Source organism: Eulemur rufifrons, chromosome 28 (genome assembly GCF_041146395.1).
Source record: "Eulemur rufifrons isolate Redbay chromosome 28, OSU_ERuf_1, whole genome shotgun sequence".
NCBI lineage: Eukaryota > Metazoa > Chordata > Mammalia > Primates > Lemuridae > Eulemur > Eulemur rufifrons.
In genome coordinates, this window is record NC_091010.1 from 52290418 (window position 1) to 52305819 (window position 15402).

Consider the following 15402-nt stretch of genomic DNA (forward strand, 5'->3'; position numbering starts at 1 on the left):
TCGAGTAGCACTTTCTAACACCACATGTGCATTATCACATTTAATACAATAATCATGATGTAACTATCATTAGCCACATTTTGAGGATGAGAAAATGGAAACTTAGATTAAATGGCTTTCTGGAACACACACAAGGCGTAAGTGAATAAGCTAGTAAGCACATGTGAACCTTTAACTTAAGACGGCTCCTTTATTTTATAATATGAAAATTTTAAACAGAATACAGTAAAGCAATAGGTGCCATCTCTTCACTCCTTGCCAAATGCCAGGCACTATGCCCAACACTTTATATATAAAATCTCCAGTGCTCAATATAAACCCGCACTACAGCTCTTATCCCAATCCTATGGATGAGGAAACTGAGGTGTAGACAAATTTAATTGCTTATGATTATAGGGAGTTGGGATTCAGACCCAAATCTGTCTGATTTCCAACATTCTTTCAACAGATACAGCTCTGAGTTTGTCAATTCAAAGTGGTTGGGTTTTGATCAGTAGAAGACAACACATTTTGCCTTTGCTTTTGACACAGTCGGATCTCATTAGTTTGTACCTGCTGATTTGGCATCTGGGATAATTTAGAGTTGGGCCAAATTTGTACTCTTTTGGAACCACAAGTTTGTTAAGCAAATAAACAGCATAAGTGAGTTGCTGAGAGGAATACTTCAAACTACTTAGGAAAACAAGCAGCATTTTGGGCAATCAGCAGCAGCCGGAACAATTCTCGTGCGTTGTCGATCCTCAGCAAATGTGGAAGGCATGGACTCCAGGAGCACTCTACCTCCCAACGCCGGCGTGTTAATTACAAACACTATTTAGTAACTCACTACGCTAGCGCCACAAGGGCTGCTCACCAGGGAACTCCATATTGGCTTTGCATATGTTCAGGAGGCTGTTACATACTTATAAATACGACTAACCTGCCAGTTCTTTACAAATTAAATTACGGAAATCAGAATTTTCACAAAGTCATACCGGTCTTCCCTCCATATCACACCCAGAAATGAGAAACGATTCTGTCTTAGCCATTCAACACTCTAGAGGGTTACAATAAGTGCAGAAAAAATGAAAATGTTACCTATTCCAGTAGTTTCATTGCCCATTTTCCTTCCTGCCCTCTCCCTCTTTTGGCAAGGGTGTCAGAGCAGGGTTATGCACGCTTAGGAGCTGGCTCATTTGATTTGTAGAAGTGGTGACTTTATTGGCCCCCGACTGCTTGGCATTATCAAATGCCACTTGAACAGAGAGCTGTGCTTTGTAATTCATCGCTGGCAGCTTGGCCTTCAGGTTTATCTTGAGGAATAAAAACTTGGCAAAGTAAAGGGAATGTGTGTCGATAGGGGACAGAGCTGGACAGGGTCTGCTTATTTTTCTCTTGCAGCCAAGGCATTTTATCCACTTGAGGTGTTATTTTTACTTTATTTTTTTTTCCTCCTTTGGCCTAGTCTACAGAGATAGTCAGCCCTGCTCTTAGGTGTTTATGTCATTCCCTGATCCTTTCACTCTGAGCTTGAGAAATCCATCTTTCTATGGTCTCACTGTAACCCTTGGGCATGACACACTCTCCTCCAGGGTCTTTTTCTAAGATCTCATCATAGAGATTTTGGAACCCCTGTGCTCTCACTGTAGGACTTTGGATATCGAGGGGGCAGCATTAGTGCCCCAAATGTGGAATGTGTGTGGATGTACATGTGTATACATGTGTGTGCATGTATATGTGCATGTGTCTGTGTATAAGGTCGGGAGCTCCAATGAGGATGAGGGGCCATGTTTATATCACCAGATAACCACTCTCTGTAACCACACTACGTGCATATTTACAGAATGCAGTGGGCCTGAGGGATGGGATGGGGTGGGAAAGGTAATATTCCCAGTGGAAGACATGCTTTCACGTAGACACAGAATTTCCAATGAAGATACTCCTATGGGAGTGATACATCGCACTGTTGGGAGTTTGTCTCCCTGTGGGAAAAGACTTGTTACCTTTTAAGCCTTTCTGAATTCTGCATGAAGATCTCTGAGAATGCTGAGTTGCTGGAAAACTACTTTTGTCTTTTTGTTTCTCATATGGCGGATTTTTTTTTTTTTTGGTTCTCATATGGAGGAATTACTAGTTTTTTCTTATTATTTAATATCATAATTTTCATTAGATTTAAATATGAAGCTCAAACCTTAAGCCTAACACAAAGCACATTAGTGCATTTCCTCTGCCCCCAGAATGACAGTCTCAAAGCACTACCTGACTCTTTTTGTTCATAAGGCCACCCCCAACTCCCCTTGGCAACCTCCTGATATGTCTCTACCTATTCTTCCCTCAAGGTCCAGCTCAATAAGCCTTTTCCAGAAATCAGAATCTCTTTTCTCCCTGCCTATCCCCAACACTTCTCTGTTTTTCAATTTGTCTCTCATATAGATGGTACCGCCATCTTGGCTCTCAACAACTGTAGAATCTTCTCATGGGACTCGGTGTTCCCATAAATGTCTCTAGAACTCCTCATACTCCTTGCCACAAATTAATTCAATTTTTTTCTTCTGCTGTGATATCTTACTTTATCATGTCCCATTCTAATATAACCTTTGGATTGCCATTCAGTCCACCATACTGCTTCTTTAAAAAATAATATTAAGAAAGTCACTTTGTAAAGGTGCCCTGTTTTTCCATTCAGTAATATAGTAATGGTTCTGCATAAGAAGATATAACACCTATGCCTCTGTTAACCATCACTGAGGAGAGGATGGGAGAGAGGGGAGAAATGGAGAATGACTATCAATGGTTATAGAGTTTCTACAGTGGATGATGAAATGTTCTAAAATTGATTGGGGTGATGATTGCACAGCTCTGTGAACACACTAAAAACCATTGGATTGTACATTTCAAATGGGTGAATTGTGTGATATGTGAATGATATCTCAATTAATCTGTTAAGAAAAGAGTATATAAGAATAATAACTGCTAACCCAAATTTATTGAGTTGTTATGAAGTGTCAGATACCACAGAAGTTGAGCTTCCTAGTTTGAAAATCCAAAATCTGAAATGCTCCAAAATTTGAAACTTCCTGAGTGCCAACATGATGCCACAAGTGGAAAATCCCACATTTCACCTCATGTGATGGGTCACAGTCAAAACCTGGTTAAAACTTAGTTTCGTACACAAAATTATTAAAAATATTGTATACAATTACATTCAGAATATGTGTATAAGGTGTATATGAAACATAAATGAATTTCCTGATTGGGTCCTATCCCCAAGATATCTGATTATATATATGCAAATATCCCAAAATCCAAAAAACAGTCTGAAATCTGAAACACTTCTGGTCTCTACATTTCGGATAAGGGATATTCAACCTGCACATGAAAGGCTTTGCAAACATGAGCACATGAATCTCTCCATGCACTATAGATGGTAGAGCTAATATTACCCTCATTTCACAGATGACAAAACCAAAGTTCAGATGTGCCAACCACTTGCCTAAGGTCATTCTACTAGAGAATCTTAGATCTGGACTCCAAGTCAGTCTGTCTAACTCCAGAGTTCACACACTTAACTCTGTGGCTGTTCTGTTTCTTCAAACTTCTCTGTCATCCTAGAGTATCCTGAGAGAAATATCATACTAGGATATTATGCCCAAAGGAAACTGTATTTTAGTCATCCTTCAGTATATTTACTCAATAGTCGTTCAGCGAATATTTTCTGAGCATCTACTATACATCATATGACATTTTAAGCACTGAGGATATAACATCTAGAATATCTAAGCAATTATACTTTTTCATTCAACAGATTTTTTTTTTTTTTTTTTTTTTTTTTTTTTGAGACAGAGTCTCTCTCTGTTGCCCAGGCTAGAGTGAGTGCCGTGGCGTCAGCCTAGCTCACAGCAACCTCAAACTCCTGAGCTCAAGGGATCATCCTGTCTCAGCCTCCCGAGTAGCTGGGACTACAGACATGCACCACCATGCCCGGCTAATTTTTTTTCTGTATATATTTTTAGCTGTCCATATAATTTCTTTCTATTTTTAGTAGAGATGGGGTCTCACTCTTGCTCAGGCTGGTCTCGAACTCCTGAGCTCAAACGATCCGCCCACCTCGGCTTCCCAGAGTGCTAGGATTACAGGCGTGAGCCACTGCGCCCGGCCAACAGATGTTTTTGAGAGTGGAATGTGCTAGGTGCTGGGAATTTGGATTTCTTTGGTGATTTAAAGGAAGAACCCCAAATATATCCCTTGTTTTTTCATGTTTATTCTCTAGATGTTTCTCTCCTATAGCAATCATTCATATGTCCCATGTAGAGGCTAAGTTGGGAGGACTTTTATGCAGGAGTTTTTGCTTATTTCTGCCTCTGATGCTGATTAAGGATTAAATACTCCCACCCTCTCAGTTTTAGACTTAAATTACAAATCCTAAGTGCCAACATTTGAAGAAAATAAAAAAAGATGGAAAGACAATGGTGGAAATAAAGAGGATATATTCATGACCATGATTTCTTTGGGCTTTGTGAATAGAATATTTTTCTCTTCTAAAGAGAGAATGCCAGATGGGAGAGACATATTCAGCGGTAGCCAGGAGTGCCTCTGCAATCAGAGAATCCATTGGCTAAAAAAGGTCTAAATGTTCTTTCTTTATCTGTGATCATGATCAAACAGCACTCTCTTCCTGGGGAGATAGTAGCCTTGAATAATTAGATCGTACATTCAATATCCTGTAGTAATAAATATATCTTGGGTAGGAGAGCATATTTCTTCCCTACTTCCTACCCTGGATTGTAAGAGGCAATCTGTCTCCAAGAAACCACAGTGTAAGCTATATCATCATGGCCATTGAGTTTTCTCCCTTAGAGATAGGGTACTCATAACGTGTAGAAGACACTAGGTGTATAACAGAACATGTCCCGGTCACTGGCTTGTCTTTCGTGAGGCCCTATGGCTCATTCATGTATGCACACATTCTTGTGCCTTCTGAATTTGTTAGCCAGTTAGCTTCACTCCCAACACAACCTTCTCCACTCAGTTGGTGTGAACTGTCATTGCCCATTAAGCCAAAGTGCTCTTCATCATCATTAATTAATATTTCCTTCTCAAAGGAGGGAGTATATTATCCAAAGCTGTCAGACTCCCTCTCATCACCCACACCTCACAAATACACTAGGAATCACTTGTCTCAGAACACTCGTCACATCTCTTTTGCTCTAGCCACCATCAAGCATACTGTCTTCTGTTACCCAACACACATATGCCACTAGAACTTTCCTGATATTCAGGAACAACAGAGTTTTGGGACAGTAGTTTTTAGACATTTCTTACAGAAATACATCTACCAGACTAAATTGGGAGCCACATGCTAACACAGCCTGAATTAGCTGTAACTCAGGACTCGGTTCAGAAGGTGGTGTGTAGGTCTTGGGTAATTAACTACCCAAGAGTGACATTGTCCCCAGATCATTTTCTTCTTCCTGTTTGGTTTCTTCCGCTGTTAGGCATAGTCTATCACAATTTACCCTGTCCTTCAGTGTTCTTCGGTCTTGATGCTATTAGTATTACTCATCCACAAATACAAGCCCAGATACTCATCTTTCAGGGAAAACATGATAGTTTGTAGTTGAAAGTTTGCATAGTCTACAATTGATGTCCTAATTCTGCCACTTACTAGTTTTGCAATCTTGCAACATTACTGTATTCTCCCTGTCCCACCTGCCTTCATTTATTTATATTTGAAGTGGAAGTGATTATAGTCCCTAGGTTATGAAGTTAACAGATTGAATGAGATAGTTATGGAAGGTTCTTTACACCATGCCTGGCATAATAGCACTCCAAAAGATTAGCCATTATTATTATGATATTTCATCAACAAAAATCTATTTCTAGTACTTTTGCTCTGTAGCCAACTTTCCTAGCTCACATGTCTTTACTCTCTTGAATGGAGTCCAACTTACACTGAAGGAAAATTCTGGTATTTCAATAACTTAACCATGTGAGATGGTCCCCCTGATACTCTGCCCCCAGCATTTGCCTAACACATCCAGTACACACATGTAGTTCTAGGGTAGGAAGCCACAGCATTTGTAGCCAGGTTCCGATATGTGTGCGAACAAAATGATTAATTTTAATAACTGTGCTTCCTTCTGCATTTCCCACAAAGACCCATCAACAATGCATATCCTTAATACACAGACCCATCCACACACTTATACATTATACAGTTCACCTCTGTTAAAATAGCCTACAAAGCACACAAGTACAAGCATAGCAGGTAATTGGCATGCAGAAGCACACAAAGGACAAATGTTACCCTCCTTAGTCACCTCAAAGGTGAGCAGCCATGCACTCCAGGTATTTTGTCTCTGCCACCCCCACCTCATACGTTGTTCATCTCTGCTTCTTATTAATTCATTTATGGATTTTCTTACTTTTCATTTCTCTCTAAGCTCTCATCATTCGTTACAATTCTACTGGGAAATTCATGCTAGATGGCTTTCAGCTTCCTGCTAGCCAGAACAATCAGATTTAAGGGAACATTTGTGCCAGGCTCCGTGTCAGCCAATATTCTTTCTATCTAGGTAATCAGCAGATACGGCACTGCCATTCTGATCACATCAATTTCAATTCTCGCCACTGTGAACTGTCAGGCTAATAAAACAAAGACTCTTCTCTTCCAGCCCCAGGATGCAGAACACTTTTACATAATGCAGTCACACAGGTGCTCAAAGTGATGGTAGTAGAAGCCAGCAGTTTCCCTACAGATAGTCAACTGCAAGAGAGACAGAACGAGAAACACTAGGATTAAGAAAGCAATGTTTGTCATGTCCACATGTCCAGAGGTAGCCTTGTTTCCGCTTCTCATTCCATACCTGTTACCCCTGTTTGAATTCAGAAAACCAATCATGAAAATAGTCGCAAAAAACAGGACATTGCAAAGTCATTCCTGCCCAAATCTGTCATCTTTCCTATCTTCAAGGGACCAATTAAAATGATCTCTATTTCTAGCAGAAAACAAAATTTATTTAGTGAATCTATTCTGTATTGATTTGAAAACAGAAAAGAGAATAATCATGAAGGGCCAAATGCAACCTGAAAATCAGAACATTTTTTTGGGAGACCAAGGACAGAATTAGGCCCAGGAAAGCAAACTGGGTGATTAAGCTGGGACAGTTGCCTTGACTTCACACCAGCTGATGCTGAGAGCAAAAATACTTCCATTGTAAGTGCTGGATCAAGGGAAAAAAATGCATGGCATTTCAACAAAACATATTTCAAGTTTAAATGTGTATAAGCCATTTACAAATGAAGAAAGAAATGTGGCAATTTACACTTGTTTATAAGAAGACAACTAGTTGGTGTTAAAGAATGTCATATGGCTATGATAATTGCCATATGGGAAGAGGTAGATATCCAAAATAATATAATAGAAATATATTGGTCATTTAAACAACGTGGGTAGATTTTAAGACTACAAGAGTAGAAGATTGTATTGGTGCTTAGACACATTGAAACATAGTACCAATGATGCTATCTAAAATTTGATGAGCATTACTATATTTCAGGCATTGTGTTCAGCGCTTTATAAGGATTAACTCGTTTAATCCGCAGAGAAATCCTATCAAGTGGGTATCATGTTTATCTCCATATTTTAAACGAGGAAACTGTGGCTCAGAAGTGACTGGATTTGTCTCAAGAATATATACAAGTGGCATTTCTCCGACTTAAACTCAGGCAACCTGAATCTGAAATATATATTTTAAATTATATTTTATCCAAGATGAATTTAAAACTAAATCACTAGAATATGTAAATGTTTTTAGAATGTATTTTCAGTTTGAAGCTGAGATATATGATGCTCTATCTGAAACATGGGCAGGAGAGGAAGTAGAAAAAAACGTGTGAAAGTATGAAAAAGTTTGCAGTGCATTTTTCCAAATATATACACACAAACTATGCTCTATGCTAGTCTGCTATAATTTCCATTACAAATACTTGAGCTCTAAATTGGGCACACACTTTATCAGCATGCCTTTACACATACAGAGAAGTTTAGATACCACAAGAAAATCCCTAAGAACTTTTCTGAAGGAGAAGGAAACTAGAATACTTTAAAAGGAATTACAATGATAGGTTAAAATTTCTTAAGTGAAATTGGTTTCTTTCATATTGTATATAACTTCCTTGCTCCTTGTTATAACAAAGCACCTCTTGACTCTTTGAACTTATTCTCAACCAAACAATAGTATCATTATGACTGTACAAATTTGAATCCATTTTAAGTTTTTTCCAGATAGAATACAGATAGATATATGGTTATACTTCCCACATTCTGAATATGTTTTAAATGACTTATTACAACCTATTATGAATTTTTCATAGTGCATGATAAGACTGACAAATGGCTAAAATCCATCCTAAAACAGCAGCTTTCTTTCTACTTAACGGTGCCTTCAACGGCAATGAGAGCACTGGTGTTTGTCATGAAAGCTAACTGATCCAGCATATGTGATTTTCTTTTGAATCGTGGTCATTTTGAGAAACAAAGAGCCATAGTTCCTTTAGGGAAATCTGGTGAGCCCTGTTTTTGTTACTATAGTTGTTTTTTATTAGTATTTTTTCTAGATTTAGGAGAAAAGACCTATTGATCTTATCTCACTCCCTGGCCCTGGGAGAGAAAGGCCATTAGCAGAAGAGGTTATTCAGGTACGGAGGTCTTCAAACAGAGTGTCTTCTGATGGAATGCAAGGAAGCCCCTTGTCCCTGTCATTCTGTCATTCTGTCTTCTGAGAGAGATAAGGGAAGGCTGCCCACCGCCCCTTTACTCAACACCCTGTCTGCCCTTCAAAACTATTTTCAAATATCACTCTTTTTCAAACCCTTTACTTGTTTGCCCGCCTCCCCAGATGTTCTCCAAGTCTTCTGGGGCTTCATGCCCTGAGGCCTTAGTCAAAAAAGAATCCCTTCCAGGGATGTTCTGTGGGTTGCAAATTAACTAATAAAAATGAATGCTCTGCAAATCTCTCCATCTCCCAAGAGGAAAGGCCACGTAAAGAACCAGTATTAAAATGATGAGAGAAACAGCCAGTGCTGGGTCTTCAGCAGCCAGTCCGGGCACTGCTGCGGCTCAGGGCCACATATGCCTGGTGACATACCTCATAGAGGTCAATCATGACGTTGCCCTCGGGGCCTCTGCTGCTCTGGACGTTCTCCAAGGCCAGGGTGAAGTAGATCCCCCGGGTGTCTGAGATGTAGAGGTTGTACGTGTCATTTTGGTTCCATTCTTGGACTGCTGCGAACACTTGGTTCTCATCTGTGCTGATGACATGCATGTCCTGAACAAAGACACAAGGAAGTAAAGAGGAAAGAAGAGTTTTATATGTTAGCTTGGCAGGCATCCAAAGACTGTGGAATTTAACAAGGAATATCATAATAAGCACTTCAGGGGAAGATAGAGCACTTCCTTTTGCATATATGAGAAATAATTAATTAGTTAAGTGTTAATCATATATTTCCTTTGTCACTTGTAGGGTTAGGCAATAAAGTCATGAGAAAATAGGATAGAGGGATGCTTGGTAGCTCAGTTATAATTTAAATGCCTCATTAGATAATTTGAAAAATACTTTCTTAAGTATGTATGATTTAGAGAATCAATCATCCTGATATGTTTGCCAAGGACAAACATGGTACTTGCTCAGAAGGCTTATATGGGGTAGATATGGGGACAGACAGAAAATAGACAAACCCTATATCTCTCAGTGTGGTCCACGGACTCACAGCAAGGGAATGGCCTGCAAGCTTGTTAAACACACAGAACCTTAGGCCTCACCTAGTGAATAAAAATCTGCATTTTAATAAGATCTGTAAGTGATCTGCACGCACATTAAAATTTGAGAAGCACTGCCCTAAGGTTCAGCAATCCCCGAAAAGTCCTCCCCACTCCTAAGGAAAGCATTCACCAGAGAACCCCAAAGTATTAATCTTCATGTTAATGAGTGTCCAAGGACTTAGCTGCTTACCAAAATCTATACTCATAGGTTCTGCAGGAAACCTCTTTCATTTAATGAAAGAGGGAAAAACTAGTCTGCATAATTGATGTTGTTTTCAGACCCTGGAGGTACTAGAGATAGAAACAAGGCAAAGGTAACATGGAAGCAGTGAGCAGATGCCCCTGGGGTGGGAATTCCAAACCTTTTATTCCTTCATTGTCTAGGGAAGTGCAGTAGAGACGAGCAGACCAAAGCCTGATAACTCAGACCAAGGCTTGCTGTCTCCTTTAGGGGATGCCTGTTCATATATATATGCTCTTGCCTGCCTTTTATCCTTTGCCAAAGGCAGTAGACATGGTACAATCTCCAAAAACCAAAAACAAAGACTTGCATATAATTAAAAAGAACAACACAGACCAGTTTCTTGTCCTTTGTGTAGCTTAGTACTCAAATCTCGCCAGATGGACCATATTCTATTTTGGAAAGATTCAGGAAATCTAACAATCTTCCTTGTTAGCAAATCCAGTGCTGGAAAATTCTACTTACCTTCTAACCTAAATTTCTTGTGCTAATATATGCCCACGCTCTCTCAGTCAATCAATCAATCAGTCAATCAATCAGCAATAGTCCTGACTCTGCTTCCTCTTTAACTTTGATCACAGTGAACTCAGGATCTCAGAAGGAAGAAGTCCTATCTAAAGGGTTTCATATTCCTCACCTCTACTCATGCTCCATATGACATACACTAGAGTTTGGAAACATTTTGTAGAAAAAAATCCAGAGTGGGGAGGCCAATGATGAACACTGCGCATTAATTTAGTGTGTCCTTATACCAACTTAATGTCTATCTACAATTCTTTTGGTAACTGCAGTTGACCCTTGGTATCCATGAAGGGATTAGTTCCAGGACCCTCCTCAGATATACAAATCCACAGCTGCTCAAGTCGCTTACATAAAATGGCACATTTTATTTGCATATAACCTACACACATCCTCCTGTATACTTTATATCATCTCTAGATTACCTATAATCTAGAGATTATATACAATGTATATGCTATATAAATAGTTATTGCACTGTATTTTTTTCTTATATTATTTTTTATTATACTGTTATTTTTTTCAAATATTTTTGATCTGAGGTTGGTTGGATTCACAGATACGGAACACAAGGATAAGGAGGGCTGACTGTATAGTTTAATATTATTTGAAAAACTGCTTTATCCTTCTTAGACATATTTCTTCTCTATATTTAATCCAAAATCTTTGCTACTTTCTTCTACTCTCAGCACCAGAAGTGAGCTTTTAGGCCTGGCGTTCAGAATATTCCATTTCCCTGACAACAGCAATTGGACAGGTGATGGGCATGTGACCCAAGTAAAGTCAATAAGACATGTTTCTAGAATGTGGAATTATTAGAGAGAGACAAAAGAAATATTTTACTACTGGTTTGTAAGCAGTAAGAATTAATAAAAACCCCAAATCTGCTGAACACATATCTTGAAGGCAGAGGATGAACATAATCCTGCTAAAAATAGGGTCAAAAGATGGAGAGAGATGGCCCAATTCTGGGACATTCTCTGAGTCCTTGGATGTGGACATCTAAGGAGCCTATCCGACCTCCAGACTCAGTTAGAGAAGAGAGTATAGTAAAATGCTTAAAAGAATGGACTTTGGAGTAAATCTACTTGAGTTCAAATCTTGGCTCTGTGACTTGGCTGCATGAACAGTAGAAACTCTGTGCCTTAGAATTTCTCCCTGCAAATAGAGATAAGGTTAGTGTGTCCCCCATGGAGCTGTGAGGATGAAATCAGTTGGTAAGTGTTCAGCACTTACAACAGTGCCTGGCACTTGGCGTATGCTTTATACATGTTAGGTATTTGCAGTTAAGTGAGCTCTCACATTCTCTTTGTTGATTAAGCATGGTTGATTTGGCCTTTCTGTTGATTGCAGTTGTTAAGAGTCCTAACTAATATATTCAACAAAAAGTGATTCATCCAAGTGTTTTGTTTCTTTCTAATGGAGAGACCCAGCTGTGGAAATTAGTTGCAGGGCTGTTCATATATTGGGGCCCAAACCTTCTATGGCTTCTCATTTCCCATATGGCAAAGATCTAAATTCTTACCCCAGCATTTACAATTGTCAAACAACGCCTTCAAATTTCATGTTTCCTTTTTTATCAGTAATTTGTAGCATGATCCCTGAATACAAGTTAAAATATTTCAGCAATAACCTGACCCTCACGTAGCTAGCTCCTCTCTGTATTAGAGAGAATTTCTGTACTGCTGAACCTGTGAGGTCCTCACAATAGGCATTTGATTAAATAATCCTAGACTGCAGGACTAAATAGATCACGCTTACCATTCCACTCCTCACAAACCTTTGCTTTATAGGTTTAGAACTGAAAACACAGATGCATCCAGTATTTTGATTTAGATCACTTAGAGAACTAGTCATGAAATGATAACAGATTAAAATGACATCTCTAGATATGGACCAAGATCCAGTCTTTCCTTCCTTTCATATAATTTAATTACATTGAACAGATTTTTTAAAAATGATGTTCATCTTAAATATTTTAATTGAAAGGTTTGACATATTTAAATGTCATCTCTCTTTTATCTTCTTCCCTAAATCCCCTTCCTCTATCAGGAAAATGTGCTTTTTCTCCCAAAGTGGCACTTAATGTTGAATGCTTTCACTGAGTCACAGAATTTTAGCCAAGATGGGATCTTGTAGACTTTTCTAAAGTCTGTTCTGTAGGACACTGGTATTCTTTGGAGTTTAATACATTTTAAACAAGGGAGGGTCCTTTGATAAAACATTTTAATAAATGCTGAAGTAAAGAGCTTTCTAGCTCATAGGACATCCTAGAACCTTCAACACACTAGCCAGCTACTGTTATTCTCTATGCAAGGAACATAGAATGGAGTTTTTCTTTTTTAAAATTTATTTAATTGCAGAGCCAAATTTTCATGAAGCACTACTAAGGACATTTTATTGTCAGTAACACACGTGAGAAAATATTCTTGTGAATCTAAGCTCCTTATTTAGAAAAAAAAAAAATGAGGAAAAGAGAAATTGATAAACTAGCCCAAGGTTTCAAAGCAAGTTAGTGACAGATCTTGGTCTCTAATCCGGGTCTCCTGTCGTGAATCAAGCCACCTTCGCATCACCTGCATCCCGGTCCACATCGATCTTCCACCATGGAGACAACTAGATCCATACTAATAATAATATTACCTTGCTTTTATAGAGTATCTGTCCTCCAAAATGCTCAGAGCACTTTCATATGTATTGCCTCATTTATCTCACTTGAGTAGCTCAGAACGAGCTCCAAGTAAGTTCAGGGAAGGGAGACTGTCACTCATGTCTCCCTGTCTGGAGGGCCACATGCTATAAATGGCAACAACAATACTAAAATCTCCCGCCTACCCCTATCATTCTTTACCATTATATTATTAAATATATATTTTTTAACAGAGCTCAGGGTGACTATGGTCTTTCAAGAGCTGATACAATGGCAGTGAATGATTAAAGAAAATTTGAGCACAAAAGTGCTGGTTTGTCTCGATTTCTTTGGTCGGCATGAAGCTTTGTTCATTTCCAGCTGCAGCAGCCCTGGCTCTGACAGAAGACCGTGAAATATATGCACCTTTGCTGCAGATCACTCCACCCAAGCTGGGGCTTCTTTTTGAAGTTGTGATGGGATTGCAATGAAGCATCTCATTGCCTTAAATAATAAACACCCACCTGGACCAAATACATTCATTTGCTGTACTAGTTCCCATTTTTCTGGGAACAAGCTAAATTAATCACTCACTCTACCTTCAGAACTCAGATGAGGATGAGTAATGGAACATGCTCATTTGGGAGAGCAGGGGGAGGAGGACAGACAGCCGACCCAGGTTCAAAGCAAAGCTTTTCCCTTCCAGATTGGCTAGATGCCACTGGGGGCGACTGTCAGCAGTGATCTGTGTGATGGCTATGAGCAAGCAATGCAAAGTGTCTATTTCCCAACTCTCCAGGAATGGGTCTATGCAAGGTTCTTTGATTTTGAACTACTATTTCTGGGCTCCTTAGAGCAATGGGGTTTTCCTATTGATGCTTCTTTCTAATACTATATCAAATTTCGAAGGGTTAATGATGCTATGTTTTAATAATAGAAGCTATTAATTTATTTTCAAGGCAAGGAAAGTATAATATAAAAAAAACACTACCCTTGGAGTCAGGAGACTTGAGTTCCTGCCTCAGTTCTGCTGCAAATAGCATGTGGTTTTGGCAGCGACTTATTCCCCTTAAAGAGTAAATTTTCAAGAGCAAACATGAGATGAGTGACTCAGATCTGCTGTTCTCCTAATTTGATCCTAATTTCTATATGCTTCTTGAACAACAGTATCTCACTACATTGAATATAACCCTTTTTGTTTTTAAGGTACAAATCTTGCAAGTCAACTATTTCGTCTACTGGTCAATGAAAGAAACAACAATTTATTTCAATTCTTAAGGGGAAATAAACCCCAGCTCTGTTGCATTTACAGAGGTAACATGCTCATCTCCCTGATAGACCTTCTTAATAGATTATTAAGGGTAATTTTAACAACACTCAGTTTTCCTTTTACATACTGACTTTACCCAGTTCTCATCTAAACACAACTTCAATGTTGCAAGTTCTTATTGAAAAAAAAAATTTAAGCCAAATCAAGAGGAAGAAGCATTTAAATGTATATAGACACAGATCTACATACAGTTCTGGGCAATTACCACAGTCATTAATCTTTTAGCAGCTGAAAATAATAATAACCACTAACATGAATATAGTTCTCTGGAGTTAATAGTGCAATTTAATGTGTGTTATTACCTCTAATGGGCTGAGGTTTATGGACCGCCTTTCATTATGTTAGGGTTAGGGGTAGAAGAGTAGCCAAGAAAGAAAATTCTGCCTGGAGAAGTCAGAGTATGTTACTATGGGCTTTCCTGAGAGAGAAGGCCTGCTATGTCCTTGTGCTATTTTCTATAACATGATTTCCTGGGCAGCTATCTGCTGGTGGTCCAAGACAGCATACTACAAAGTCATGGATGAAAATACAAGAGAAAGAAACATGAAAACTCAATCAAAAAAAATTTTTTTTCTTTATGTTTTTGTGCAACTCAAAGACTTCAAAGTTGAGCTATAACTCTATTTAAACCTGCGGAGTCCCTTTCTTATAGCCGCATACAACTCCCTTGCTCTAAGATTAAGGGCACACTAGTATATTAACAATTTCCAGTCGCTTAAAATACATCACAATGGCAGCAAGATTTACAAATGCACAGCTTTGAGCGCCCGAGTCGGCGTGACCTCCACTAGGTGGCGCTCCGTATTAACGCAGTTCTCCAGCGTTTCAGGAAAAGACAGCCTGGGGATGTCGGCAGTTGAGGGTCTTTAACTTTTGCTTGC

General features: G+C 38.9%; 1 protein-coding gene across 4 annotated transcripts in view; it reads right to left on the reverse strand.

Moving 5' to 3' along the window:
• The window catches only part of SORCS1 (sortilin related VPS10 domain containing receptor 1), a 467434-nt gene that overhangs the window by 94107 nt on the left and 357925 nt on the right, over positions 1-15402 (reverse strand). For all 4 annotated transcript variants that reach the window (XM_069461103.1, XM_069461105.1, XM_069461104.1 and 1 more), the window contains exon 9: positions 9129-9308. In XM_069461103.1, coding sequence (XP_069317204.1) covers positions 9129-9308 — 180 coding nt within the window. The remainder of the gene's footprint in view (positions 1-9128; positions 9309-15402) is intronic.